This window comes from Colias croceus, chromosome 24, assembly GCF_905220415.1.
Source record: "Colias croceus chromosome 24, ilColCroc2.1".
In the NCBI taxonomy this organism is placed as follows: domain Eukaryota; kingdom Metazoa; phylum Arthropoda; class Insecta; order Lepidoptera; family Pieridae; genus Colias; species Colias croceus.
The window spans coordinates 5,305,834-5,330,535 of NC_059560.1; the positions used below are offsets into that span (position 1 = coordinate 5,305,834).

Consider the following 24,702-nt stretch of genomic DNA (forward strand, 5'->3'; position numbering starts at 1 on the left):
ATAGTTTTGTGTTAGGTATCCACTAATGAATAAAGGCTATATTATAAAATCACACTACATTGAATAGAACATAATGAAAACATGGAAAACATCCTTTTCAAAATAAAGGTCATAAAGTTAATAATATAATTGAAAACTTTAATTAACAATTACTCAAGCGAAAATTGTTTTCAAAACATAAGTTTCTCTTTCAATTCCTGCGAAAAGGGACTCCAATAGATGAACACAAGAGATTACATATACGGTTCCTTTCATGTCATTTGGAGTGCAGAATCCTTAAAAGATCTGTTCAGAAAGGAAAGAGTTATATCGTATATTCATAGTTGGTACTTATATATACTACTTCTTAAATAATGAAAATATAATGAAAATCGGTTTTTGACTTAGTTGTTTTCATAAGAAATGCCTAAAGAGCAAGTATAAGATTGCTTAAAGATTATAATTACTTACCACCTTCAATTAAATTTGTCATCATAATAACCGGACTTATCTGTGTATTTTCTGTCCTATATTGCAAGAAATATGTATTGCCAATATATGAAGGTTGTTAAAAGGAAAACATCGAGAGGAAATCTGCAAATACATGAACCAAAATGTTTCCATCTGTCAAACCGCATTTGGCCAGCGTAATGGATTATGGCTTAAGCCCTCAAAGGGAAAATCTGTGCAATAGAAACCAAAATAGAATGACGTTGATTATGATTTTTGTTGATTTTCAATGTTAAGTTTAAAGGGAAGAAAGAACGCAGGTTTTGCTTAATAGATATCCCGATTATTCTTTCATTAAATTTCAAGGCAATCAATTTGTGATGTACGCAAAATAATTATGTTCATAATAATGTGTTAAACTTTTGTTCAATTAAAATTCTAATAATGCGGGAGTTTACTTACTTATCACAACGTATTTACCCGCAGTCTGAGTAGATTAAAATTTAGAGAAAGAACTTTTATATCTTACAGAAATTAAATTGTGTAAAACTAACTTGAATATCATTTATATAAATGGTTCCTTCCTAATCTTGTTTGTATTTTAACATGTATCTACTGCTCGCTACCTGCCTCTGTGTTTCCTTTAAACTTATATGACATGGGCACGTTCAAGAAGAAAGCGTATAAATTCCTGAAAGGCCAACAAATCGCTCGTAAAGTCTCCGACAATGCGAACGCTCATGGGCGGCGACGAGCTTCCAGAAAGTGCCTCGCTTGCTCTTTTGTTGGTGATTAGATCAAAAATATCTAACTTAAATCATTATTATCAATAGAATGGTGTTATTTCTAGGCGGAAATTTATAAATTCATCAATCACTACATCGAAAAAGTGAATGAATTGTAACAATACAAAAATTTGGTACAGCACCACACAGATTTATGACGTCATAATAATCATAATAACTTCTAAGTAATAACAAAAAAGAATCATAATTTCGTCCTTACAACACACATGTAGCGTTGACACATAAATTATTCTAAAAAGTTTTTGCACATCAAAGTTCGACCTACTTTTTATTCCTACCCTATTAGTCTAACCGTACCGTAGCACGCAATACGCGTAGATGTTTTTCTTTACTTAAACCATTAAATTGATTGTTGGGTGCAATGCTTTAGCATGCACTTAGTACATTATTATAGATAACTAATAAATCTGTTTCATAAATCATAAATAAAATAAAATTCATTTTTCAAAAGACGTGAACTAAAGTTTGTTAACAACAATTGAAACATTGTTAAATTGGTTTTCATAAAGGTAGCGCATCAAATATTTCATAAATTGTTTTTCTTACAAATATTATTTCTATTTATATGTTACCAAAATCATGGAAATGGAATCAATTCGTAACGTTAGCCTATTTATTGTGAAATTAATTTAAAGCTCGACGCTATTCAATAGGTACAAGAGGATATGTAAATCAAGCATTAAAAATAAAAATAAGTTCGACATCCACGTGTAAGAAGTCATGTTATCTAGTTTTTAATGCGATCACTGAATTTAGAGAAATTCAGCGTAATATTATGTCAAATATTCGAGACGCAATAAATTTTATTACCTTACCTCGATCCTGCCTTTAAAGACATCTTAAAGAACATCAAAGGTTGTCGAAATATGCTATGTGCAATGTGCATGCATGTATCTTTGACATAGTGAATGCAATGACCTTGCAATGACATCTTTAGTACTGTAAAATTGTTGACCGTACCGACCGTATTTCTGTCTTTTGTAGAAAGGTTTTATTATGATGTCACTGTATCAATTCAAATAAAGCACAAAACAAGCGTCGTTTAACATATAAACAAGATATAAACATACAAAAATAGTGGCAACTTTTAGAACAATAATATTTGAAACCAGAGACTAATGTCGCTAAAATAACCATGAATTATTTATTTAACTTCGCTTGTTTAAGAAATGCTTTTGAATAGCGGAAATTATAGAAAATTCAAATATTTATTAATTCAACAAGACTTCCTTCAGAAGTGCTTTTGAATCGTCAAAATACCTACATAATTTAACATTTACTAACGGTCCGGGAAGCAGTTTCTCCGGAGAAGAGCCGGCAAGAAACTCTGTATTTGCACTTTTAAACTCAATAATATTGATACATATTTATCTACATCTTGATTTCTGTTAATATTTTATATCTTAGTTAAATTATTAAGATCTGTCTTGGTTTCAATTTTTAATTAAAAGCTTTACCATGGCTGTTAATGGACTGATTGATTTTGACTAAATGTTTGTTTCTTATATATACCTATGTAATTTAAATTAAAAGTTAAAAGTTAAACAATTAAAAGTTTGTTTCTTATAATATAGATGTTATTTATCTCCGATAAACCAAACCAGAGACAATAAATTGTTGTAGAAAATATTATATGCGTGTGTATAGTAGAATAGGTAGTATAGTACAAGTGAAATTTTCTTTACTTTTATTAATTAACTAGCTTCCGCCCGCGACTCCGTCCGCGCGGATGTCGGTCTTCGCGTGGATGGTTTATTTCTCCATTTTGAGTAGGTACTGACAATAAAATCTTATAAATATCTATTGGACCCAATTCCCAAATACGGCTAGGCCTATAATAATACGCAACGTGTGTTCGCGGTTCTACGGAACAACGTCTATGGATAAAACTGAAAAATTAAGATTAATTTTTTTCTACGTATTTTTCCAGGATAAAAAGTATCCTATTTTACGCCCAGGATAATAAGGTATAATTAAACCAAGTTTCATCGAAATCGAACCGCTAGTTTTCACGTGATGCCTTCACATACAGACAGACAGACAGACAGACAAACAGACAGACAAAAATTTTTTTAATCACATATTTGGGTTTGGTATCGATCCAGTAACACCCCCTGCTATTTATTTTTTCAATATTTTCAATGTACAGAATTGACCCTTCTACAGATTTATTATATGTAATAGATAAGGACTACTAATAGAATTATGGTTTCTCATTATTTACAGTTCATTGTACGTTGCCTCTTTCCAAGGTCTAGCCATTTTCAGGATTAATTCCCCAGAGTGATCTAGTCTGATATTATGTAATCAATTTTGTATCAATTACTTTTACACATGGGATATTAGTTACTTAACTTAGTCTTAAAACAAATAAAATTTCAGACGTAGATTGGTGCATGCATACAAAATTACTTCAATAAGCAAGTTCTCTGAAATATGTTTTAGCTGTTTACTTTTATATATTTTCTTTTGCGTATACTATAAATGGATTAAAGAATATGCAGTTCGTTTTCTCTTACTAATTAATGTTTTTCGTTGTTTACAATATTATAATGTTTTATGTTCATATAGGGCGCAGTGCTATTAGCCTATTAGGTACTGAGCCAGTTATGAACTTTAAAATGAAATCTAATTTTAACCACAATACATGTATAATTAAATATACATAGTTTAATACTGCTTAATTAGAACTTAAAATCCAGACTGGCATCAAGATCTAAATTAAAAGGGCTTGCTGAAAACTCCATTTGCAAACAGCAGACGGTTATCGCCATGAATTTAAAATAAGTGGTTCAAAAATATTTAAAAAGTGATATTTTATAATCTCCTTGGTGCTCTATCACTAATTTACAACATTTAAAAGGATAAAAATAATACTCAAAACCTTTACATGAATGTTTATAATATAATTCGCTGTGCCTCGCGGTTTTACTCGGATTGCTCCGCTCCGGGTTATCCGTGATGATTATAATAAATAGTCTGAATAAATGGATAATTACCAGTGAAATAATTTTTCAATCGGATTGAATAAAATGAGAAACACAATAACAATGAGAAGGTAACTACTAATACAATTAATAAATAAATAATGGCTTGTTTGCCTTAGAATAATAGTTTTACGATAAAAAAGAAGAAAAGTGTTTTATAATGTATCTACATAACAATATCAACAATGGTGTAAATATCAATATTAAATAACCGTAATAATATATTAAACTTCGTTTATCCAAATAAACCAATAACTATCCAGTAATTATTGAAATGTAACACGATATTTCATTGACCTATTTTCGAATTCGTTTCAATGTATTGTAAATTGTGGTAGGTATTCGTTTCCATTTTGCTGCAGTTTTATAGGAATAATCATTAATCATTATCAGCTCATTACATTCCTACTGCTGGGACACGGGCTTGCTATGAAAGGACAGGCCATAATCCACCACCCTGGCCAAGTTCGGGTTGGCAGATGTCATATTATGTCGAACTTTTCATTCTTCGACATGTCGGTTTCCTTACCATGTTTTCCTTTGCCGTTTAGAACAGTGGTGATGTTATCAACATACGCGGATATATTGCAATTTGCAACAAACATTTATTTCCTACACGTTCCCCTACAGGCTACAGTCTCGAATCCGCGACTTATCTATTTGAAGTCTGAGGTCTCTACCACTGAGTCTTTTTGCTGTAGTTTTAAAGAAGTATTCGCATGTGCTTTAATTGCAAAAAGAGCCCATGTTACATTATAATGGTTTCTTGTTAGAATGTAATTGTTTACAAGAAACAATAAGGTTTAACACGCTAATGTTCCTGACTATGTAACTAGTTTCTTTTTAGAATATAATTTAGGTATAATTAAATTGTTAGTGCCTCGTTATAATATTCCCTATAAGGAAAAGTAGTTTGTAAGATGTTTGTTGGAAGTAATCTACGTTAAATTTGTTTTTTTCAAATTGTACCTATCACTTCAAATACGTTTTTCGTTTGTAAAGAAGTTTATGTCTTAAAATTTATCGGCCAATATAGATTATAAATGAAATATAAAGTATTTGTATAAACTTAAACGCCTTTATAAATAGACAAGCAAAGATAATAAGAATAGATCTCAGTATCAAGTATTTACATTAGTTGTCACCGTTGAATGGAAAATATAGAGTAAGAGCAACTTCCCATTTCCAAGAATGTATAAATTCTCTTTTCTTTCACAGAAAAGCAATTATAGTATCTATTAGTATTAATTGATAACTTTGATGCGAAGATGTAGACCAGCAAGAAGCTTTTGATTCGCTGTTTTCATAATATCCTATGCCCTGTTTTGTTTATTATAATGTACCTACACGGTCAGATAATAACTTATCTAAATAATATTGTATCCGTAATTCGAATGCACGAATGTCATTCAACGATTTCAGAAAACTCACTACAACAATAGCTTAAAATATGATGTGAAAAAAGTGTTGTCTTTTCTAAAGCTGCCTTTCTTCTAAAAACTGTTATAGAATTGTAATATTTCCACAGTCATGTTTTTAACAAAATTACGTTTAATATAATAATTTTCACGTTATTCTTAGTTGATAAAATATTGTACAGTCTTTACTAGGTAACATCATAAAAATTTCGTCCAATTAACAATTAACGTATAATTACTCGCGTGTGTGATACGCTAGATCGATTTTATTAGGTCAATAGAAGAAAACAATTAATTTATAACAAAGAAATGTCAAGAGTGGCACGACTAAGTAAATCACATTGCGTATAATGAATCACGAATAACTAATTAGGAAGTAGAAATACATATTTGTGCAATAGGAACCGTATCGCACACGCAGACTAAACAATTTCCTTGCTCATAGATTAGGGAGTATAGATGCGGTATGTATACTTTTACTCTGTGAGGCGTTTGAAATAAAAATGATTAAATTAATATTATGTAGATCTCCATTATTTATTATTTTTAGTAGACACAGATTGTTGTACATATAGCGACCAGTATAAATTATGAGTAATCTTTCAAATGTTATGAAAAGGCTAACAAGCAAATGTTATATTAACACCAAAGTAAGCAAGGCTAAGAAAGATGGTTTATTCAAGTAAAAATTAGATAATTGATGAGACTATGATTTAAGCAAACAGTATGTTTTTTCAAAAATATGGATGTTTTACATATTCCAAATAACTTGTATTTAATTTATTTAACTTAAATTTGTGAAAAAAGTAGCGTATTAGTCTATGCCAAATTCCAATTTTGTCAATAATCTACACTTTTCATGGAATCTTATTCACATAAGAAATATTACGCATTTCATCGAATGTAATTATAAATTCCATTAATAATAATTGCTTTAATTATTTACTGTTAGTTGTTTATTATCGAATTATCTACGTAATATAATTTATATTAAATAACAACAATAACCATAATATTATATTAGAAATTATATTATGTATTCATTACGCATTTTGCAACCATTATACATATTATAACATAATCACCTTACATAGAAATCTCATGCTAAACGATGTTCCGATCTTAAAACAGATCAATGACCTTCTACGATTGAATTTTACTCAAAAAAAAAAAAAAGAAACTTACGTCTTTAGCGCATCTGTACACTTCCTAATCTTTGCACACGAGTCGCAAGTGACGCGTGACAGTGCTCGTGCCAACGAATAACAAAGTTGACTGTGCCCACTCTTTCCGTTACCTTACGGAAATGCGATCGTCTTTAACATTAACATTTGTGGCATAGAACATGGAATGCGGTCACGTCTATTCTTTAATCTGTGGTCGAATCGTTTGAATTTAGAATCGCAGATTTTCGATTGTCTGTGGCTTTTTGCGATTAAATTATAGTCTTGACGATATTTACTTACAATATTTTACAATTTATTTAATTTGTTTCATCTCACATGTTGTATGAATGTTCGTACATTCTAATATAATACGAATTCTAATTTTGTAAAAAATTCCAAACAGAGAACATAAGACATGAATATTTTGATTTAATCCTGAAACAAGCAAAAAATAAATAAATAGTGTAAATTACAGTGAACAGTCATTAGCCAACCAAATTGAAAATGTTAAGAATTTGTGTTCCAGAACGTTCGAGACTATTGGAAATTCCAAGTTCTGGGAATTGAAATCTAAACCAGTGCCATTCAGTAATCTCGGCCAATCAGGGGTTACGGTGTCTTATAGCAGTATTATTTCCATTTTCCATTGTGGAAAAGGGATGGCGCTAAACGACCTATAGAGCGCTGTCATTAATTTTCCACACTGGTAATAGGTAATACTGCTTTAGGACAACATAGTATGGGGGTCACGTTATTGGCTGTATGCAGTTGCGTGGAATGTTCCAGAATTAGATACGTTCATTGTAGTCGATGTGTCGATGGAGTTTTAAATTGACTACAATAATTATGTTACCACCTTACCAATAGATAGGGAGGCGAAGAGGGGAATTTTCTGCAATACTCGAGCGTGGCAGTTTAAGATATGAGAGATACCTTAGACCTAATAGAACAACCTTGTTAACTATTTAGCTCTTTAAGTAGTGACGCGCGCCCAGGATAGACGATCAGATTAGTAAAAAAAAAATCGATAGTCTGAAATACTCGAGCGCGTCAGATTAAGATATTGGGGGTTGATTTTAGTGTTTTAAGACTAAATTTAACTAATCTGACGATAAGTCCTTGACGCCGCCAAGTTATAGGGTCGCGAACTTGTAAAAAAAAAAACGTTAATCCGGCATTCTCGAGCGCGATTGTTTTTATTTTTATTTTGAAGAATATAATCTAAAACTTACTAAAAATACAAAATCTGCCGGTTTCCGCGTGACCGGAAGTCTGGAGGAGCCATTTCGTCTTCCGAAAAACGCGTTGCAGTATATAAGTCGCGAACGATACATTTTACAAAAAAAAAAGTTTGAATAAACAAAAAAGGTAATTTTATTTTACACAAAAAAGGTCTCTTTACATTTTTGTCCAAAGTTAAAACTTTTTGACTTGAAGCATCATAAAAACTCAAACTCCCGGTTTTTTGAGTATATCTCGAAAACTGAGGGTGTTAAGAAAAATTGATATGAAATAACGATGATTAAAAAAAAGAAACTCTCAAACCTTTTTCGGTCAGATTAAGAGAACCCACCAACATTTTTGTCAGATTAAGAAAATATGCTTTCAGGAGACCGAGATAAACCTCCCCTATGAAAATCTGACGCGCTCGAGTATTTCAAAAGGACTTTTTTTTTCTGCATTTTCAAAAATTCATCGTTACTTATCGTCACGCCGAAATCGTCAGTTTTTTTAAGGGGAGCTTCCTTGGGGCCTACTTAACACCCCTTCCGAAAATCTGACGCGCTCGAGTAAATTTTTTTTTGTGCATTTTTGACGAATTAATATGCCTAGCCCCACCACGCAAACCGGCAGATTAGTATACCGTTGTTATCAGAGGCACTTGGGGCATACGTAGTATGAATATCTGACGCGCTCGAGAATGCCCAAGTAACTATTTTTTTTTACATTTTTGAAAATCCGTACACGCCAAACCCACCGCTAAAATGGTTTTTACCATAGAAGCTTTTCTTTTCGAAATTATTTTATCTATCGATTTTGATAAGTCTCGACGGCGCCGTTTAATTACGCCATTTAGCTACCTCGCCTCCCTATCTACAAGGATTATAGGTCATAGACGCTACGTACAACGTACTTATTGATTATAATATATTATAATACTATAAGCTTACCGCCCGCGGCTTCGCCCGCTTTCTCTAAAACGACTTGAGATTTAAACTATCCTATCGCTCAAGTTGGATCGAACTGCACATGGTGTGCGAATTTTATTATAATCGGTTAAGTGGTTTAGGAGTCCATTTAGGACAAACATTGTGACACGAGATTAATATATATTAAGATTATGTATTGCGCGTATAAAAATGGATTTTTATTGAGCTTAAAGGCAATATTAAATACGTATACAGTATATTATAGTCTTTAAGCACGACATAATAGGTACGTATTATGTTTTAAAAAATTTGGCGATAGTGTAAGGTAAGTTTTGTATAGAGTAACCAAGTAACTGGTATATTTTTTATATAGATATTTTGATTAAAATAACATTTAAATTGTACACCTACTTATAATCAAACATTGAACTAAATAAGATGCGAAATAAATAAAAAATAACTATTACAAACAGAACCCGATAATAGTATGTAATAGCAAAATATACCTTTCAAATATAGCCAAAGTGAAAGAGAGAGAAATACACCAAATTATTTAATGAACAAGGACGGATATAGTTTCGATAGTGAAAGTAGAAAGCATTATCATTTTATTTGGTTTATTTCAGCGAATTGTATTGAAAGTTATCGACATAATAATTTAAATCGAAAGTGTGTGAAGATGTAATTACACTGTCATCTAGTTCTGGATATATATTTTAGAAAAGTTAAAACAAAGGCTATGTCCAGTGTCCTGGGTTTGGGACAGATACTGACATGCATGATGCAACATTAGTTTCATTTAGTAATACTTGTTATTACTTACTAGGTTTCCGCCCGCGGCTTCGCCCGCGCAATCAAAGAAAACCCGCATAATTCCCGTTCCCGTGGGATTTCCGGGATTGCGTCATTTTCCCGGGATATAAAGTAGCCTATGTCCTTTCTCGGGTATCAAAATATCTCCATACCAAATTTCATGAAAATTGGTTCAGTAGTTTAGGCGTGATTGAGTAACAGACAGACAGACATAGTTACTTTCGCATGTATAATATTAGTATGGATAATATAAAGCTGAAGAGCTTTTGTTTGAATGCGCTAATCACCGAAATTACTGGAAAGATTTAAAAAAATATTTCATACATACATAGCCGACTGCTATTCCAAAATTAGCAGTTCAATCAATGATAAACATTTGTTTAGCTACAAATTTCAATTAACATGTTGTGAAGTTTCAGTCAACATGTTGCTGGCACTGCGTGTTGCTGAGTTGTTATCGAATATTGAATTCGCGTCCGATGAGCAAAAATATTTAAACAAAGTTTTCAACAACATTTTAGATCAATTGTTGCGGAAGAATGACATTGCTCATGTCAGGAATACTTGGCTAAATAACCACATAGATAATGACATTAATGGTAGGTGATTGGCCTATTTTAGTAATCTTTACTATAGTCGAGCCAATTTATAGGCAACATTTGACGTCTATCAATTTTATCTACGAAGAGAGGTAACCTGCTTAAAAACATCGATTAAAGTGAATTAATCGATACGGATTTGAAACATTTGTCAATCGAATTTATTAATTTGTGATGATTTTTATTCACAAGTAATCAATGCATTCGATTCTAGATGTCAGATTTCGATTTTTAGAGTAACGTCTCTAGTATTTAAAAAGAAAAAAGGTTTATTGACACAAAATTGTAGCGACGTCAGTTCTTCAATTCAGAAATTGTTTATTATGTTTAGTATGGTTTATCAGTAAAATGAAATTACTTGTATCGGTCATCATTATTATAAATTACTAGTGGTCCGCCCCGGCTTCGCCCGTGGTACGTATTTAGTATCCTATATCCTTCTCCTGGCTCTAAACTACCTCCCTGCCAATTTTCAGCTAAATCGGTTCAGCCGTTCTTGAGTTATAAGTGGAGTAACTAACACGACTTTCTTTTATATATATAGATATGTAATCGTAATTGAAAAAAGTTAAGCAAATGTGCAGTTCTAACAAAACAAAATATCATGTTATTCTATGTCGTCGTTACTAGGTTACGTTGTTGAATTTTGTTGAACTGTCAAATGTTGCCTATTAAAATGGCTCTACTATAGAATCAATTGCAGCAGCTTTTGCCTGTAACACTCAAATTGCTCTAAGTACTTGCCAACGAGTTAACCCTAAAAACACCGCTGTGTGTGCGTATCTGCAATAAATAACTATAACATAGGTGCATATTTTAAATTTCACGGTATATTCTGACTTTCAAGTAGATACGAACTATTTCGAAATAACTTCCCTAGGATTAAGCAAATAGAATAACGAACACACATGGCTTTTAGTGTAAGGATGAAGGACTATTATAGTCATAATACATTTCCGGCCATTTTGCATAACTCGGCAAACTTTTGGGAATAATAATTCTACGGTCGCTTGAATGGCTGACTTTGAGTATGTTTATAAAGTTGACTCGTTATTATTGCCTATGCATACAATTTTTTTATTTATTTTCACTTACTTGGAATTACGGCATAATAATTTGTAATTAAATAATACTAAGGATGTTGAGATTCATTACAATCCCAAATTGGTAATCGTAGTATATTTCAACGGACTAAAAAAGGCGACTGCATTTTTGGGTTACGTAGCTTCGTCTGTTCTCAAAAATAATTCTTAACTAGGTACTGAACCAATTTGCATGAAATTTGGTATAGTTGGTATTTTGATACCCGAGAAAGGACATAGGCTACTATTTACCCCGGGAAATAGGATAGGTTTTATCCCGGATATCCCACGGGAACGGGAACTATGCGACTTTTCTTTGTGAGCGCGGGCGAAGCTGCGGGTGGAAAGCTAGTATTCTATATAACTACAAACTAGTAAGTACTACAAATTCGTGAGAAAAATAGTTTTCCCATAATTCACAACATACCCTAAAAATCTTATAAATACATATGACCTGTTTACCCTTAAAAACAAAAATACTCCCCCATTCTTTTACCCATAGGACCTCGATAATCGAACATGCGTGAAGAAAGAAAATAAGTGTCGACACATCAAAACAATAAATATGGTAAATAGAGGGTTTTATGACACGAAAATGGCTTCCTGGATTTTGTTACATAATATCCTTATGATATTCTTTATAAGGAGTTTGTTTAACAAAAGTTACGTAAATATAAACTCACTTTATTGTTATTGTTAAACCTTTTATGTTCAATTTTGTTCCAAAATTGTAGTCAATAGGCCAGTAAAAAGGCAAAATCAATATACATAATATAATAATAAAATATTTCAAGGAATATGTTATCCTCTAGAAGCAAAATGTTTCATTGATCCTCTGCTTCGATTTATTGTAGCGTGATATACAGTCTACATCACTACACAAACTTATATCATGATGCTCATAAGTCATAACTATTATCACATCTTAATCATCTGCTACTATCAAAAGTTACCTACTTTAATACAAATTGTAGTATGACGCAATCATCTAACAATTTATCTATTAAAACATAAGCAAACTCCAATTTTCTAATAAATCGTAAACTTTATAATTATACTTACGTTGGTACACATTACTACAATAGTCAATACCCTTAATTTACTACTCTCTATCCCTTTACTCTCACTCGAAGAAAAACAAACAAAAAATTGTAACCAACAACAACTATCTTTGCACAGTACATTGATGTTTGTGTACTGGAAGCGACAACTGAAACGAGATCGCTGTTCTATGTCGAAAGGAAGGTTAAAGTTTTGTATTGATAAAAAAACACACTACGAATAGTAAAGCTTTCGTCGTTTTATGAACGTTGATGGATAACAGAGGTTTTGTTTATTTTCAATAACTTTAACAAAAAACGCAGTAGGTATAATTTAAGCGATTTAAAGCGCTAAAAATATTATAGTACATGGAATACACTCAATTGCAATATTTGCGATGATTTTCACTAAAAAGGTAAGCAATGCTTTTGTGTTTATTCATTAAAGTAGGTACCATTCTGAATGATTTCGTACACAAATAAGTTTCGGTGATATAAACTTTATTTTTTATTAATAAACCTAATATTTTTATAAGTTCCTCGTTATGTACATCCTATACTTATGTACTATGAAATTCAAACAGTGATGTTATTTTGAAGATTACATAATTAGCGTCACTTCTAGTAATTTTATCATGAAACGGGCTCGAGCATAAAAATTGTTTCTGTTTTATTTGTTTAGTTTTCAATGCTGCGATCTTGAGGGCCATTCTGCGATATTTTACTTTCCAAATATAATATAATATTATATCGTATTTATTTACGTTTATTCATTGTTTTTGTTTTTGTATTCGTATGAATGTTCACCAACGTAAGCAAATTTTAATTCCTAAAACAAAATAAAAAGTGAGAGACTATTTTAATTTCATCTACCTAAGACAAAATTCAAGATACATTTAAAATAAAAATCCAAGGTACCTTTAGCACACCTCAAACAAGTTTTTGGTCATTTGCAAGTACTTCTGTACAACAACAAAGTTAATGTGCAATTTTCATAATTAACTTTCATCCAGTCATTATAAAGGCAAACATAATCTAGTCTCGCACCCAACAATAGCACACAATTATAATAACAGCATGAACTAAGCAGACTGTAAAATTGTCAGAATTGCCCTCACGTTTTCTCGCGTCCGCTGTACTTTTAGTCATTTTTTCGAAAGCCACTATAAAAGCATTTATATCATCCTTTCACACTTATTGCTCGAATGACTGTCTGAGAAAAATGTATCGGGAAATTGTTCTGGTGGCCCTTTTGTCGAGTGTGCGAGCCTCTTTGTTAGATGGGGACATAGATTTAACAGATGGCATTCGATTGGTTGGTGTCCCAGTTTCTAATAGTCTGGAAGATCAAGGTCGTTCTATGGGAGATTCGGTTTTGTACCGAATGGCCAAATTCCTACAAGGGCATGAGTTATATGTGAAATTGCCCAATTTAATCGAGAAGGACAAGATCAGCCAACTCTTCGCGGAGTCTTTGAAGGTTGTCGACGAATATAAGGAAAATAATGGTTAGTGTGATTTGATATTGATTTATAATAGATAGTGTTAGGATTTATAGTAATAAAATGTATGTGATAGTGTGTAGTGGAAAAATATGAAAACGAACCTGAGAATTTTTTAAGCTATTGCATAGCTTCTATCGCGGGCCTTGAGCGCAGGGACCGAATCGAGAAATTCCGTAACGAAAAAACCTCACGCTCCCCACTCCGACGGGCTCGGAGGTGTGGCTTGACTTGAAGGCATGCTATGCAATAGCTTTACCGCGGCAGTCCCCGAGTGCCACACGTCTTTTTTGTTAATTGATACCGACAATATGATAATGCATTAAAATGTTTTCCTTAATATTTAAATCGTATAATATGATTAGTTTAGTTGGAGACAACGCAAGCAAAGCCGCGTAATATCATTATTGGTATAGGTTATATACATTAAAAGCAATGTAATATTATGTGATAGTGAAATAATATGCGTAATAACATAACCCTAGAATGGATGGAATGAATATTCTTAATAATACATTATTAACTTAATTACAAGTACGTTTTTACATTTATATATAAAAAGCTCTTTTTATCAGCAAATAATCTCGAGCTTTTACAGACCTTAATTTCGCATTTTAATTATATCCATTAAACATTCACTGGAACCTCAGCTTAGTTTCAATGCGCGGTCTTTTTCAAATATTTCTATTTACATAGCTTTTCAACCCGATATAGACCGAATTAATGAAAAAAAAGTTCAATGCTCCGCAAATGGCGTCCTATTTGTACAAGTCTTATTGAAAAATTCATCTCTCAAATGTACGTTCATAAAATATGAATGATTTCCTGCTTTATACACGCCTCAAAATGTATTTCCGAGTTTTATTCATAATTTTAGATTACGGGAAAGATTGTTTTATAGGAAACTTTATACAAATACTGAGCAATTTCTAAGAAGTATGACTAGAAGTTTTTATACTCGTAAATGAATAGATAAAAATAACGTTGAGAAAGGCGGTAACTTCACAACAAAATTCACCTAAATACCTATATCTCGGGCATCTATTTTTTAACATAATTTCAAAGGTTTTTGATATCTGTTATAAAAAATTATTAATTTAGGTTAGGTTTGGTTATATAATATATTGTAAATACGTAACAAAATCGAGGTCAACGTTCTCGGCGCCAAATGTTTAAAAGTTCAGCCCCATACATCATCCATAGGGTGATACTATACGAGCGGTTTTCCCGCCGCGGGATTCCGCTTCTGAACCGCACTAGTCACAATTTAATATGAAAGTTGTATGCTGCATACTACACTGCGCGGTTTCCCGTCGCGGTTCACAGGCGGGACAAATTCGACCGCCGCATGCAGCGTCAAACCGCCGCTGATAACCGGCGCTTTAAACTACACGGACGGTTTCCCGCTACGTTACATCATTCGGCGCGAGACCTTGGCGCTCGCTCGTGATGTTCAAATGAACGGAAAACAGCGATAAACCGCATCCCGTGCAGTTTGATGGTCTGCGGTAGCGTTGGCGAGCGGATTCCCGCGGCGGGAAAACCGCTCGTATAGTATCACCCATAGCAATATAGATTGATTAAAAAGTTTTGCTTTTAAACTTCCTACAATCGAGGAAATGCGGGCTTTAATTTCCCAAAGGCAACTGCCGAATTATCCATCTTGACTCCTTTTTGAAGTTATGTTTACCTTGTTCAATTGTGTAAGTAAGTTACGCACTTTTAAAATTCTCTTATGGGGGTCGCCTTAATTACCTACAAACGTTTTAAACTGTGCTATAAGGCTGTTTGCAGAGCTTGACCGACCATCAGTGCGTACCGTCGGTCCTGACGATACGCATCAGCAATGTGTATGGCTATGACATTTGTGCTTCAATGAGCTAACTCTTTCACGTATCTTTAAAAGGTCTCGAATAGTAATTTTAGTGATAATAATATGCATTTGTTCATTCATTTCTTGTGATCATCTTCTAGCATTATATTTGGAGCTATGATATACCTACTTATTGCTATATTCGTGATTATTGTTATCACAACATAGTATAAAACAAATTCGCTTTTTCTGTCCCAATGTCCCTATGTATGCTTAAAACTTTAAAACTACGCAACGGATTTTGATGCGGTTTTTTTTAATAGACAGAGTTATTCAAGAGGAAGGTTTTAGTATGTATAATTTATTAGGTTTTAGACAAAGCGGGCGAAGCTGCGGGCGATTAAATAGAATCTTTTTATTTTGTCAACAATAGATTATTAATAATTTAATAAAAATAATCTATTTCAAATAGCATGCTAGCGGTTCTTGCGTGTGTTGCTTTTTGTGGTGATTTTTCCTTTCTTTTGAAAGCGAATCAACATGATCAATTATTATGTATTGAATTATTTATTTATTTATTAGGTATATTACAAAGCAATAACATTGTACAATGTACATAACTTCACTTTCAAGTCTGTTTTAGAATGCAAATTAAAAACATAATATTTTATATTTATATAGGTATTATATACAGTGTATTGTGGTAACAATACACTGTTTATTTTATCTGACAATATTGTGTACCGTACGTTACCGTACCGTTACCGTACGTTACCGTACGTTACCGTACGTTTACGTACCTATTTAGATTAATAAAAAATTGCTCGTAAGAAAATATTTTATAATAACCTTTAGTACTTACTACCTACTTATATTTCATATAGGTACACATTTTGTATTATAAATATCGTTACTAATATTCAGTTATTTTAATCCTATATTTGTGTAACAGTAGGTAGGTATAAAGTTTTCTAATAACACTGAAGTTCATTGCATGTTATTCCTACCCGCAGGTGTTTACAATTTGGTTGAAGGGTAGTTTGAAACATTTTCCTAGGAAATATAAGATGCGTATGTTTCTCAGATTCGATTTGTAAATTTATGTACATATTAGAACTGTTTTGGTTCTAGGAAGGAATTCTAAATTATATAAGGGTACTTACATAGCAAATTATTGGTATTTAGTTTAGAAAAATTATACTGAATTTACTTAATTTGGGTTGTTCTACAAGTATTACGAATACTCGTAGAACATTTTATTTATATTTATCTGATTATTTGGTATACATTTTTTTACAGAGAGTTTCGTATTAAGTCCATCTCTTTATAAATTAGGCATACCAAATCTTATAGGAAGCATTAAAGTTCTGGGCAGTTGGTATTCCAGTTTTTTTAAATACAACTGGAGATATAGTGACAGATATTATTATTTCATATTAAACAATATTGCATTATTTAATAAAGAAATCGACGACTTCATAACATAATAATAAGAAATAAAGGTCACTAACCAATAAGGCGCTAAATAATATTCTCTTTTTTTCAGGAACCGGTCGAGCCAAAAACGGAGGTATGGGGTCCATGGCCCTTTTAGGACTTATGTTCGCTAAAACTATGGGAGCAGCTGGTATCGGAGGTTTGGGGTTACTCACTATGAAGGTAAACAATAAATTTTATACCACTCCTTTCGTTCCGTTTCAGTTGCCTCATATAAGGTGTCCGGCCATCGCATCGGTGTACTATTACCATAACCATTTAGTACAATATACAGATACTACCAGTAAGGAAACTTCATACAACACATTCGAAATGGCTCACGCACACAAGCAAGCGTGTTTACGAGAATCGTTAGGGTATTCTTCTAACTTACGAACGTGTTGTATGAAGTTTCCCTACTGGTTGTATCTGTATATTGTGTATTTAGCAATACGCTCAATGTAACTTATATTTTTCATACGCTGATTTGCGGGTGACAGCGGGACAACCTGTAAATATACCAATAATAATTTATTAATTATGTATCCATACGAAGTAATTGATGTATAATTAAAGCGTCATTTTTTATTCCCAAATTTAAATAGCCGTAAAGAAGCTTCAAGATTATTATTCTTAAGAAGCAATGTTTACGTTTCATTCATTTCATCTTAAAAATATCGGCCATTGACCCTCCTTTCATGTACTATCTCGAAAATCCTATCAGAGTCAATGAAATAACATTCCTGTAAATAAAACCGGCAAATTAAATTCATGTCTCGTCCCTTGGTTCATATTATTATTTTAGATGTAGGTATTTAGTTTTAATAAATGCGAAAGCAGGTAACTCTGTCTGTCTGTCTGTTACTCAATCACGCCTAAACTACTGAAAGAATTTTCGTGAAATTTGGTAGGTATGGAGATATTTTGATACCCGAGAAACGACATAGGCTAATTTCATCCCGGGAAAATGACGCAATCCCGGAAATCCCACGGAAACGGGAACTATGCGGGTTTTTCTTTGACTGCGCGGGCAAAGCTGCGGGTGGAAACCTAGTTGTACCTATATAAAACCAATGAACCCATTTTTCTCTAAAATTAATTTGACAGTATATAAGTTAGGTAGTCTATAAAGTTCTTTATTCCCACTAAATCCAATTCAATGTATCCATCCCCACTGAAAATTTAGACAATCAAACTTAGTTTATGTTTATCAAAATGATAGTTATCTGTATCATTATTGGATTGTAGAAACTTATCTTTAATCTTGTCGATACAATATATTTCTGGCCTAATTAATAATATCATATTCAAGGGTAAATAGTACTCCAAAATAAGTTTAAAAATATTAAGCGGCAAAAATATTGCGATGTATATTTTTTTATTCACTTAAAAATAATTTTAATGTTAAAAGAAGTAAAATCTTACAGAAAATTATGAACTATTTAATACTTAAGTATAATTAACTGCTCTATCCCTTTAAACAACATTGCTATGAATCCATGTCTAAGAGCAATTTATACTGAAACCCTTGAAAATAAAATTACCTGAAAACAATTTTTTTAACTAGATAGTATTAACACTCAAGTATCAAAACACTTATCTGTACTATAATCCGAGAGTTGTAAAATTAAAATCTTATTAGAAAGTTTCAAAAATTATCTAAGTCCTCGTTTTATTTTCTTGAAGAGAAAATTTTATCATAGACTAGCTATCCGCCTGCGGCTACGCCCGCGTTTTCAAAGAAAAACCCGCATAGTTCCCGTTCCCGTGGGATTTCCGGGATAAAACCTAGCCTATGTTACTCGTGGATAATGTAGCTTTCGAATGGTGAAAGAATTTTTAAAATCGGTCCAGTAGTTTATGAGCCTATTCATTACAATCAAATAAACAAACGAATTTTTCCTCTTTATAATATTAGTGTAGAAATACAACTTACAATGTAATAATTAATTAATATTAATTCATATATTTATCTACATGTTTATTTATTTTATTTATTTTTCTGGCTCGGCCCAGCCGTAGGCCGATTTTGACGGAACTTTCATTGACAGAATATAGCATAGACAGATGTTATAAAGAGTGACTTAGGCTATTTTTATGATAGACTGATGTTCCCACGAGAACATACGGATAAATAGGAAAAAGTCAATTACGCGGGTGAAACCGCGGGACTCAGCTAATAGTAAATTAAAATATTAGAATCAACAATTTATATCATGCATTTGTTCACAGGCTCTTGCAGTATCCGCACTAGCTCTTATGCTATCCGCGATCGTGGGCATCAAGAAGCTCACGTCACACGATGACCACGACGACCACCAAGTCATATACGCTGGTCACGGTCACCATCGACGGCGGAGAGATGTGCACACACCCTTACCTTACAGAGGATGGTCTCAATACCAACACTAAATTATTTGCTAAGCTATTTATTTATTTATTTGTAAATAAAGTTTAAAATCTTCTTCGTGTTTTTTTTTTTCAATTTACATGTAAAAGATTGTTCTATTTTCGTGGAGTTAGTATGAGAGCTAAATTGGTTCTTGGAAAAAGTAATGATCGTTAGTCTAACTTGCCCAAACGAAGTTTATAACTTATAGAAAAATTGTAATCGTTACGCAAGTTATCTATTGAACATTTTTTATATTTCAAAGAAGGATTATGTATTTAAGAATTATTGAGATGATCGCATATAATTGGATAACTATTAAATAGTAAAATAAAATAAAAATCTAAATTTTAACATAGAAAACTCGATATAAATAAAATTATCTATATGTTAATATTATAAAGCTGAAGAGTCTTATGATTGGTAGAACGCACACTAATCTTAGGAACTGCTATTTCAAACTGTATTTTTTTTATGCACAGTAAATTTATAATTGAATACTTTTTAACTTTTTAAACATCACGATATAATAAGTAAAAATGGACTGCAAAATTAAAAAAAATACTTTTGTAAGCAGACGAAATTGCGTGGCTCAACTAGTATGATAAAACTGAATCTTCCCTTATTGTATAGAAAACTCAAAAGCACAAGACAATAGAAGAAACGCAATAATATTCTGAACAAAACTTCATAAATTTCATTTTCCATTGTAGCTGTTAGGTTTCAGCTTATGACTAAGTGATTCAACTATAGTTGAATAATTGAAATGCGCAGTTGGTATTAACAAGATTTTACGACGTAGTAAATATTAATTAGAAAGAACTAAGTACTAACAGGCTCCTTGTTCTCTGACAAATCTTCAGAAGCTCCCATTTCCTCATATAAATAATTTAAATGTTATACGATTTTCCACAATAGGGAATAAATAAATGAATTCAAACATGTATTTATATACGTATAGGTAATTCTTCATCATCTTTTTATTTTTAACGAAAACATCTGCATCGTGAAAAAACCGACATGTCTAAGAAAAGTCTAAGAATCAAAAGTTCGACGAAGAGAATAATTAAGAATAAACTAGAACACAAATAAAAACAATACAATTGAAAATCAAATAAACAGAAGTGGAACATAAAAGCGTAAATATTTTGCAAGGTTGAGGAAACATTACGGCGATTAGCGAATATCAGAATGTTATTTAAAATATCTATACATAATATAATAAATCTGTAGAAGGGTCAATTCTGTACATTGAAAATATTGAAAAAATAAATAGCAGGGGGTGCTACTGGATCGATACCAAACCCAAATATGTGATCTATGCTGCACTCTATGCTGATGCACTCTATGCTGATGCACGCTATGCAGTTAAACTCTACGCCGTTACACTATATGCCGATGCACTCTATGCCGATGCAATCTATGCCAATATTATACTCTATGCCGATGCACTCTATGCCGATGCACTCTATGCCGATGCACTCTATGCCGATGCACTCTATGCCGATGCACTCTATGCCGATGCACTCTATGCAGATGAACTCTATGTCGGTACACTCTATGCCGTTACATTCTATTCCGATACACTCTATGTCGGTACACTCAATGCCGATACACTCTATGCCGTTACACTATATGCCGATACAGTCTATGCCGATACACTCTATGCAGTTACACAATATGCCGATGCACTCTATGCCGATACACTCTATACAGTTACACTCTATGCAGTTACACTCTATACCGTTACACTCTGTGCAGTTACACTCTATGCAGTTATACTCTATACCGTTACACTCTGTGCAGTTACACTCTATGCAGTTATACTCTATGCTGTTACACTCTATGCCGATACACTTTATGCCGATACACTCTATGCCGATACACTCTATGCCGATATACTCTATGCCGATATACTCTTTGCCGATACACTCTATGCCGATGCACTCTATACAGTTACACTCTATGCAGTTTCATTCTATACCGTTACACTCTATGCAGTTATACTCTATGCTTTACACTCTATGCCGATGCACTCTATGCCCGAAAGTCGGATTTGGCTTGAACCGTTTGCGGTATATGCCGGTACACTCTATGCCGATACACTCTATACAGTTACACTCTATACAGTTACACCCGATACCGTTACAGTCTATACCGTAACACTCTAAAAACACTGTTACTAATCTATACTGTAACTTTTTTAATACTGGTAAATCTAGATAGATGTATTCGGGAGAAAAACAAGTACATAATATTAACTAACGTGTTTGAATTTTTTATTCTTTACTGTATGTGTTATTCATGTTATAAAAATACTATCATATATCTATATTAATAATTGTTTTGTATCATTGTATTACATTCATAAAAACCTAAATTAGTTCAGCTAAAAGGTAACACCACATTCAATGGCTGGACGGTACGAAGATTGCCGAGACAGCTAGTATTTAAATATAATAATTTCATTATATTGTGCATAGAATTGCAATAGATAATTTATTTAAAATTTCTGTTCATAAAGCTCGCCGGATATTTTACGTATGAGGACGAACCAATTTAAACTGTACTTTATAGTTCAGATTTTTTTAAGAAACACACGATTCAATTATGTTCCACTTTTATTTACTTTATTAAGATTTTTATTAAATAAAAGCTAATTACTGAACTAAAAATGCAGTTGTAAAGAGGTAATTAATAAAATGTACAAATTAAAATATAGTTATATTTGATACTATTACCTTTACGTTATTCAATAGGTACCTAAGATAGGTACTGCTCATCACTACATAGTATGAAACAAAGTCGCTTTCTCTGACCCTCTGTCCCTATGTCCCTTTGTATGCATAAATCTTTAAAACTACGCAACGGATTTTGATGCGTTTTTTTTAATAGATAGAGTGATTCAAAAGGAATGTTTTAGTATATAATTTATTAGGTTTTAGACAAAGCGGGCGAAGCCGCAGCGGTAAGCTAGTTTTATTATATTAGTTTATCCATATTTCTTTTAAAGGAAAGTTACTAAAATTGCAAGTAAGTGTAAAAGAAATTTCAAAAATAACAACCAAATCTTACTTAAAACTGCATACACGAAACATGTGTCTCCATAAGAACCCTCCGTAACGTAGGTAATTCACAAAGCATAAAATATATTGTACTAACTTACTCGATGGTTTTTCCCGCTATCTCCAACAACGTGATCACACCACAATAGTAGACATGAATGGTCTCATTCCAAGCGTGAACGATGTACGGAAGTCAGCCTACCTGCGAACTATCCTGCGAACGGAATAAATGTAATGCCAAGAACACACTATCCTATTAACATGTGTTATCGGCTTAGGCTGAAATACATTGTTTGAAATGTGTACGTGTAAGATGTACGAGTACATGTTTTACGGTAGTTTCGGAGTTAAGATAGTAAGTTAAACCGTTATTAGATCGTACTTAACGAGCATTTAACTTTAAAGACGAACACAAACATAAATGAACAAACGTAACAAATGACGAAAATGTAACTTATTGAACTTGCTTTACAAAATGTAATTATCTACGTGTACTAATATTATAAAGCTGAAGAGTTTGTTTGTTTGTCTGAACGCGCTAATCTCAAGAACTACTGGTCCGATTTGAAAAATTATTTCGATGTTAGATAGCCCATTTATCGAGGAATGATAGGCTATATCATCACGCTAAGACCAACAGGAGTGGAGCAATGCGGGCGAAACCGCGGAGCACAGCTAGTTTATAATAAACTGATTAAGTTTAGGTAGATCATGTATTGTTATATGAGTAAACATAATTTATGTATGTTAACTTCACAAGTAGGTATATAATGTTATCTTATTTTGGTTTCTCTGTAATTTACGTAATCCCGGCGGCCGCCTTATTGTGTAGGAAACACATGTATGTAATAAAAGTAACATGAATACTTCATAAAATATCAAGGTTACGTTTATGATTTTCAGGGAACCTTTTCTCAAACCTGATGTAATTATTTTTTTTATTATTATTTTGATACGTACGAACTTATGGAATATTTATTTATGTACGTACTAGCTTTTCGCCCGCGTCTTCGCCCGCGTTTTCAAAGGAAAACCCGGCGCATAGTTCCCGTTCCCGTGGGATTTCCGGAATAATACCTGCTGTCCTATGTGCTAATCCAAGTTACCCTCTATATGTGTGCTAAATTTCATAATAATCAGTTCAGTAGGTAGTTTATGCGTGAAAACCATACATACATACATATACAAACCTTTCCTCTGTACAATATTTTAGTATACAAGATTATCTTGTAAGAAATAAATTAAATTCGATGTTGGTAAATGGTAGGGTAGATTTTGTGCAATTACTATGTACTTAGGTAGGTAATTTTGTAAAATTAAAAATGAGCTTACTACTAAAGTACAATTTAAAAACTGTTTTGACTTCCAATATAAGTACCTACGTAAAACGTAGTTACAGTAAAATAAGTACCAAAAAATATTGCGATTAGACATAGACATAGACATAGACACACATTTATTTACAAACATAACACACAATAACACACACAACAACTGACAAAACACAGAACATTACAAATAAACAAAAAAATAAGAAATAAAAAAGACAAATAAACTAGGATGCAATTAATTAACTTAAACAAAAAATAAAATAAAATAAAAAACAATAAATAGTTGCAATTATGTGCTATGGCTGTAAAATGGTCCAGGCTCAGCATATGTCATGAGTCATTTGACTCATGACGCTGTTGATTCTGCCAGGACCCAGAAGGCAGATAGATAGAAGGTAATAAGAAGAAACAATTAAAAACAAAGTAAACTAATTAATATACATATATATGAAATTACATGAATAAGAACAGGATAGATATTTATATACATAATATATATGAAATTACATGAATAAGAACAGGATAGATAGTAAATAAACATTAGTAAGAACAAAAGGTAACGCAAATAAATGAAAGCTACGTGAGAAATAATCATAATAAAGGGGGAAGCAATAAAAGATACAAATGCTGCTTAAG

At 32.4% G+C, this 24,702-nt stretch overlaps 2 protein-coding genes across 2 annotated transcripts; both read left to right on the top strand.

The window, feature by feature from the left end:
* The first annotated feature begins 13,549 nt into the window (after positions 1-13,549).
* Positions 13,550-19,693, top strand: LOC123702646. Its single transcript, XM_045650408.1, has 3 exons — positions 13,550-13,998; positions 17,352-17,464; positions 19,514-19,693. The coding sequence occupies exons 1-3, from the start codon at positions 13,713-13,715 to the stop codon at positions 19,691-19,693; spliced, it is 579 nt and encodes a 192-aa protein (XP_045506364.1). The 5' UTR covers positions 13,550-13,712.
* A 1,297-nt stretch (positions 19,694-20,990) lies between these two features.
* Positions 20,991-21,833, top strand: LOC123702647 (proline-rich 33 kDa extensin-related protein-like). The gene has a single exon (XM_045650409.1). The coding sequence runs from the start codon at positions 20,991-20,993 to the stop codon at positions 21,831-21,833; it is 843 nt and encodes a 280-aa protein (XP_045506365.1).
* The last annotated feature ends 2,869 nt before the right edge of the window (positions 21,834-24,702 follow it).

Coding starts and splice junctions, on each gene's coding strand:
- LOC123702646 (XM_045650408.1), top strand. CDS start 13,713: ATGTATCGGGAAATTGTTCTGGTGGCCCTTTTGTCGAGTGTGCGAGCC. Junction 13,999..17,351: donor CGAATATAAGGAAAATAATG/GTTAGTGTGATT, acceptor TCTTTTTTTCAG/GAACCGGTCGAGCCAAAAAC. Junction 17,465..19,513: donor TGGGGTTACTCACTATGAAG/GTAAACAATAAA, acceptor ATTTGTTCACAG/GCTCTTGCAGTATCCGCACT.
- LOC123702647 (XM_045650409.1), top strand. CDS start 20,991: ATGCTGCACTCTATGCTGATGCACTCTATGCTGATGCACGCTATGCAG.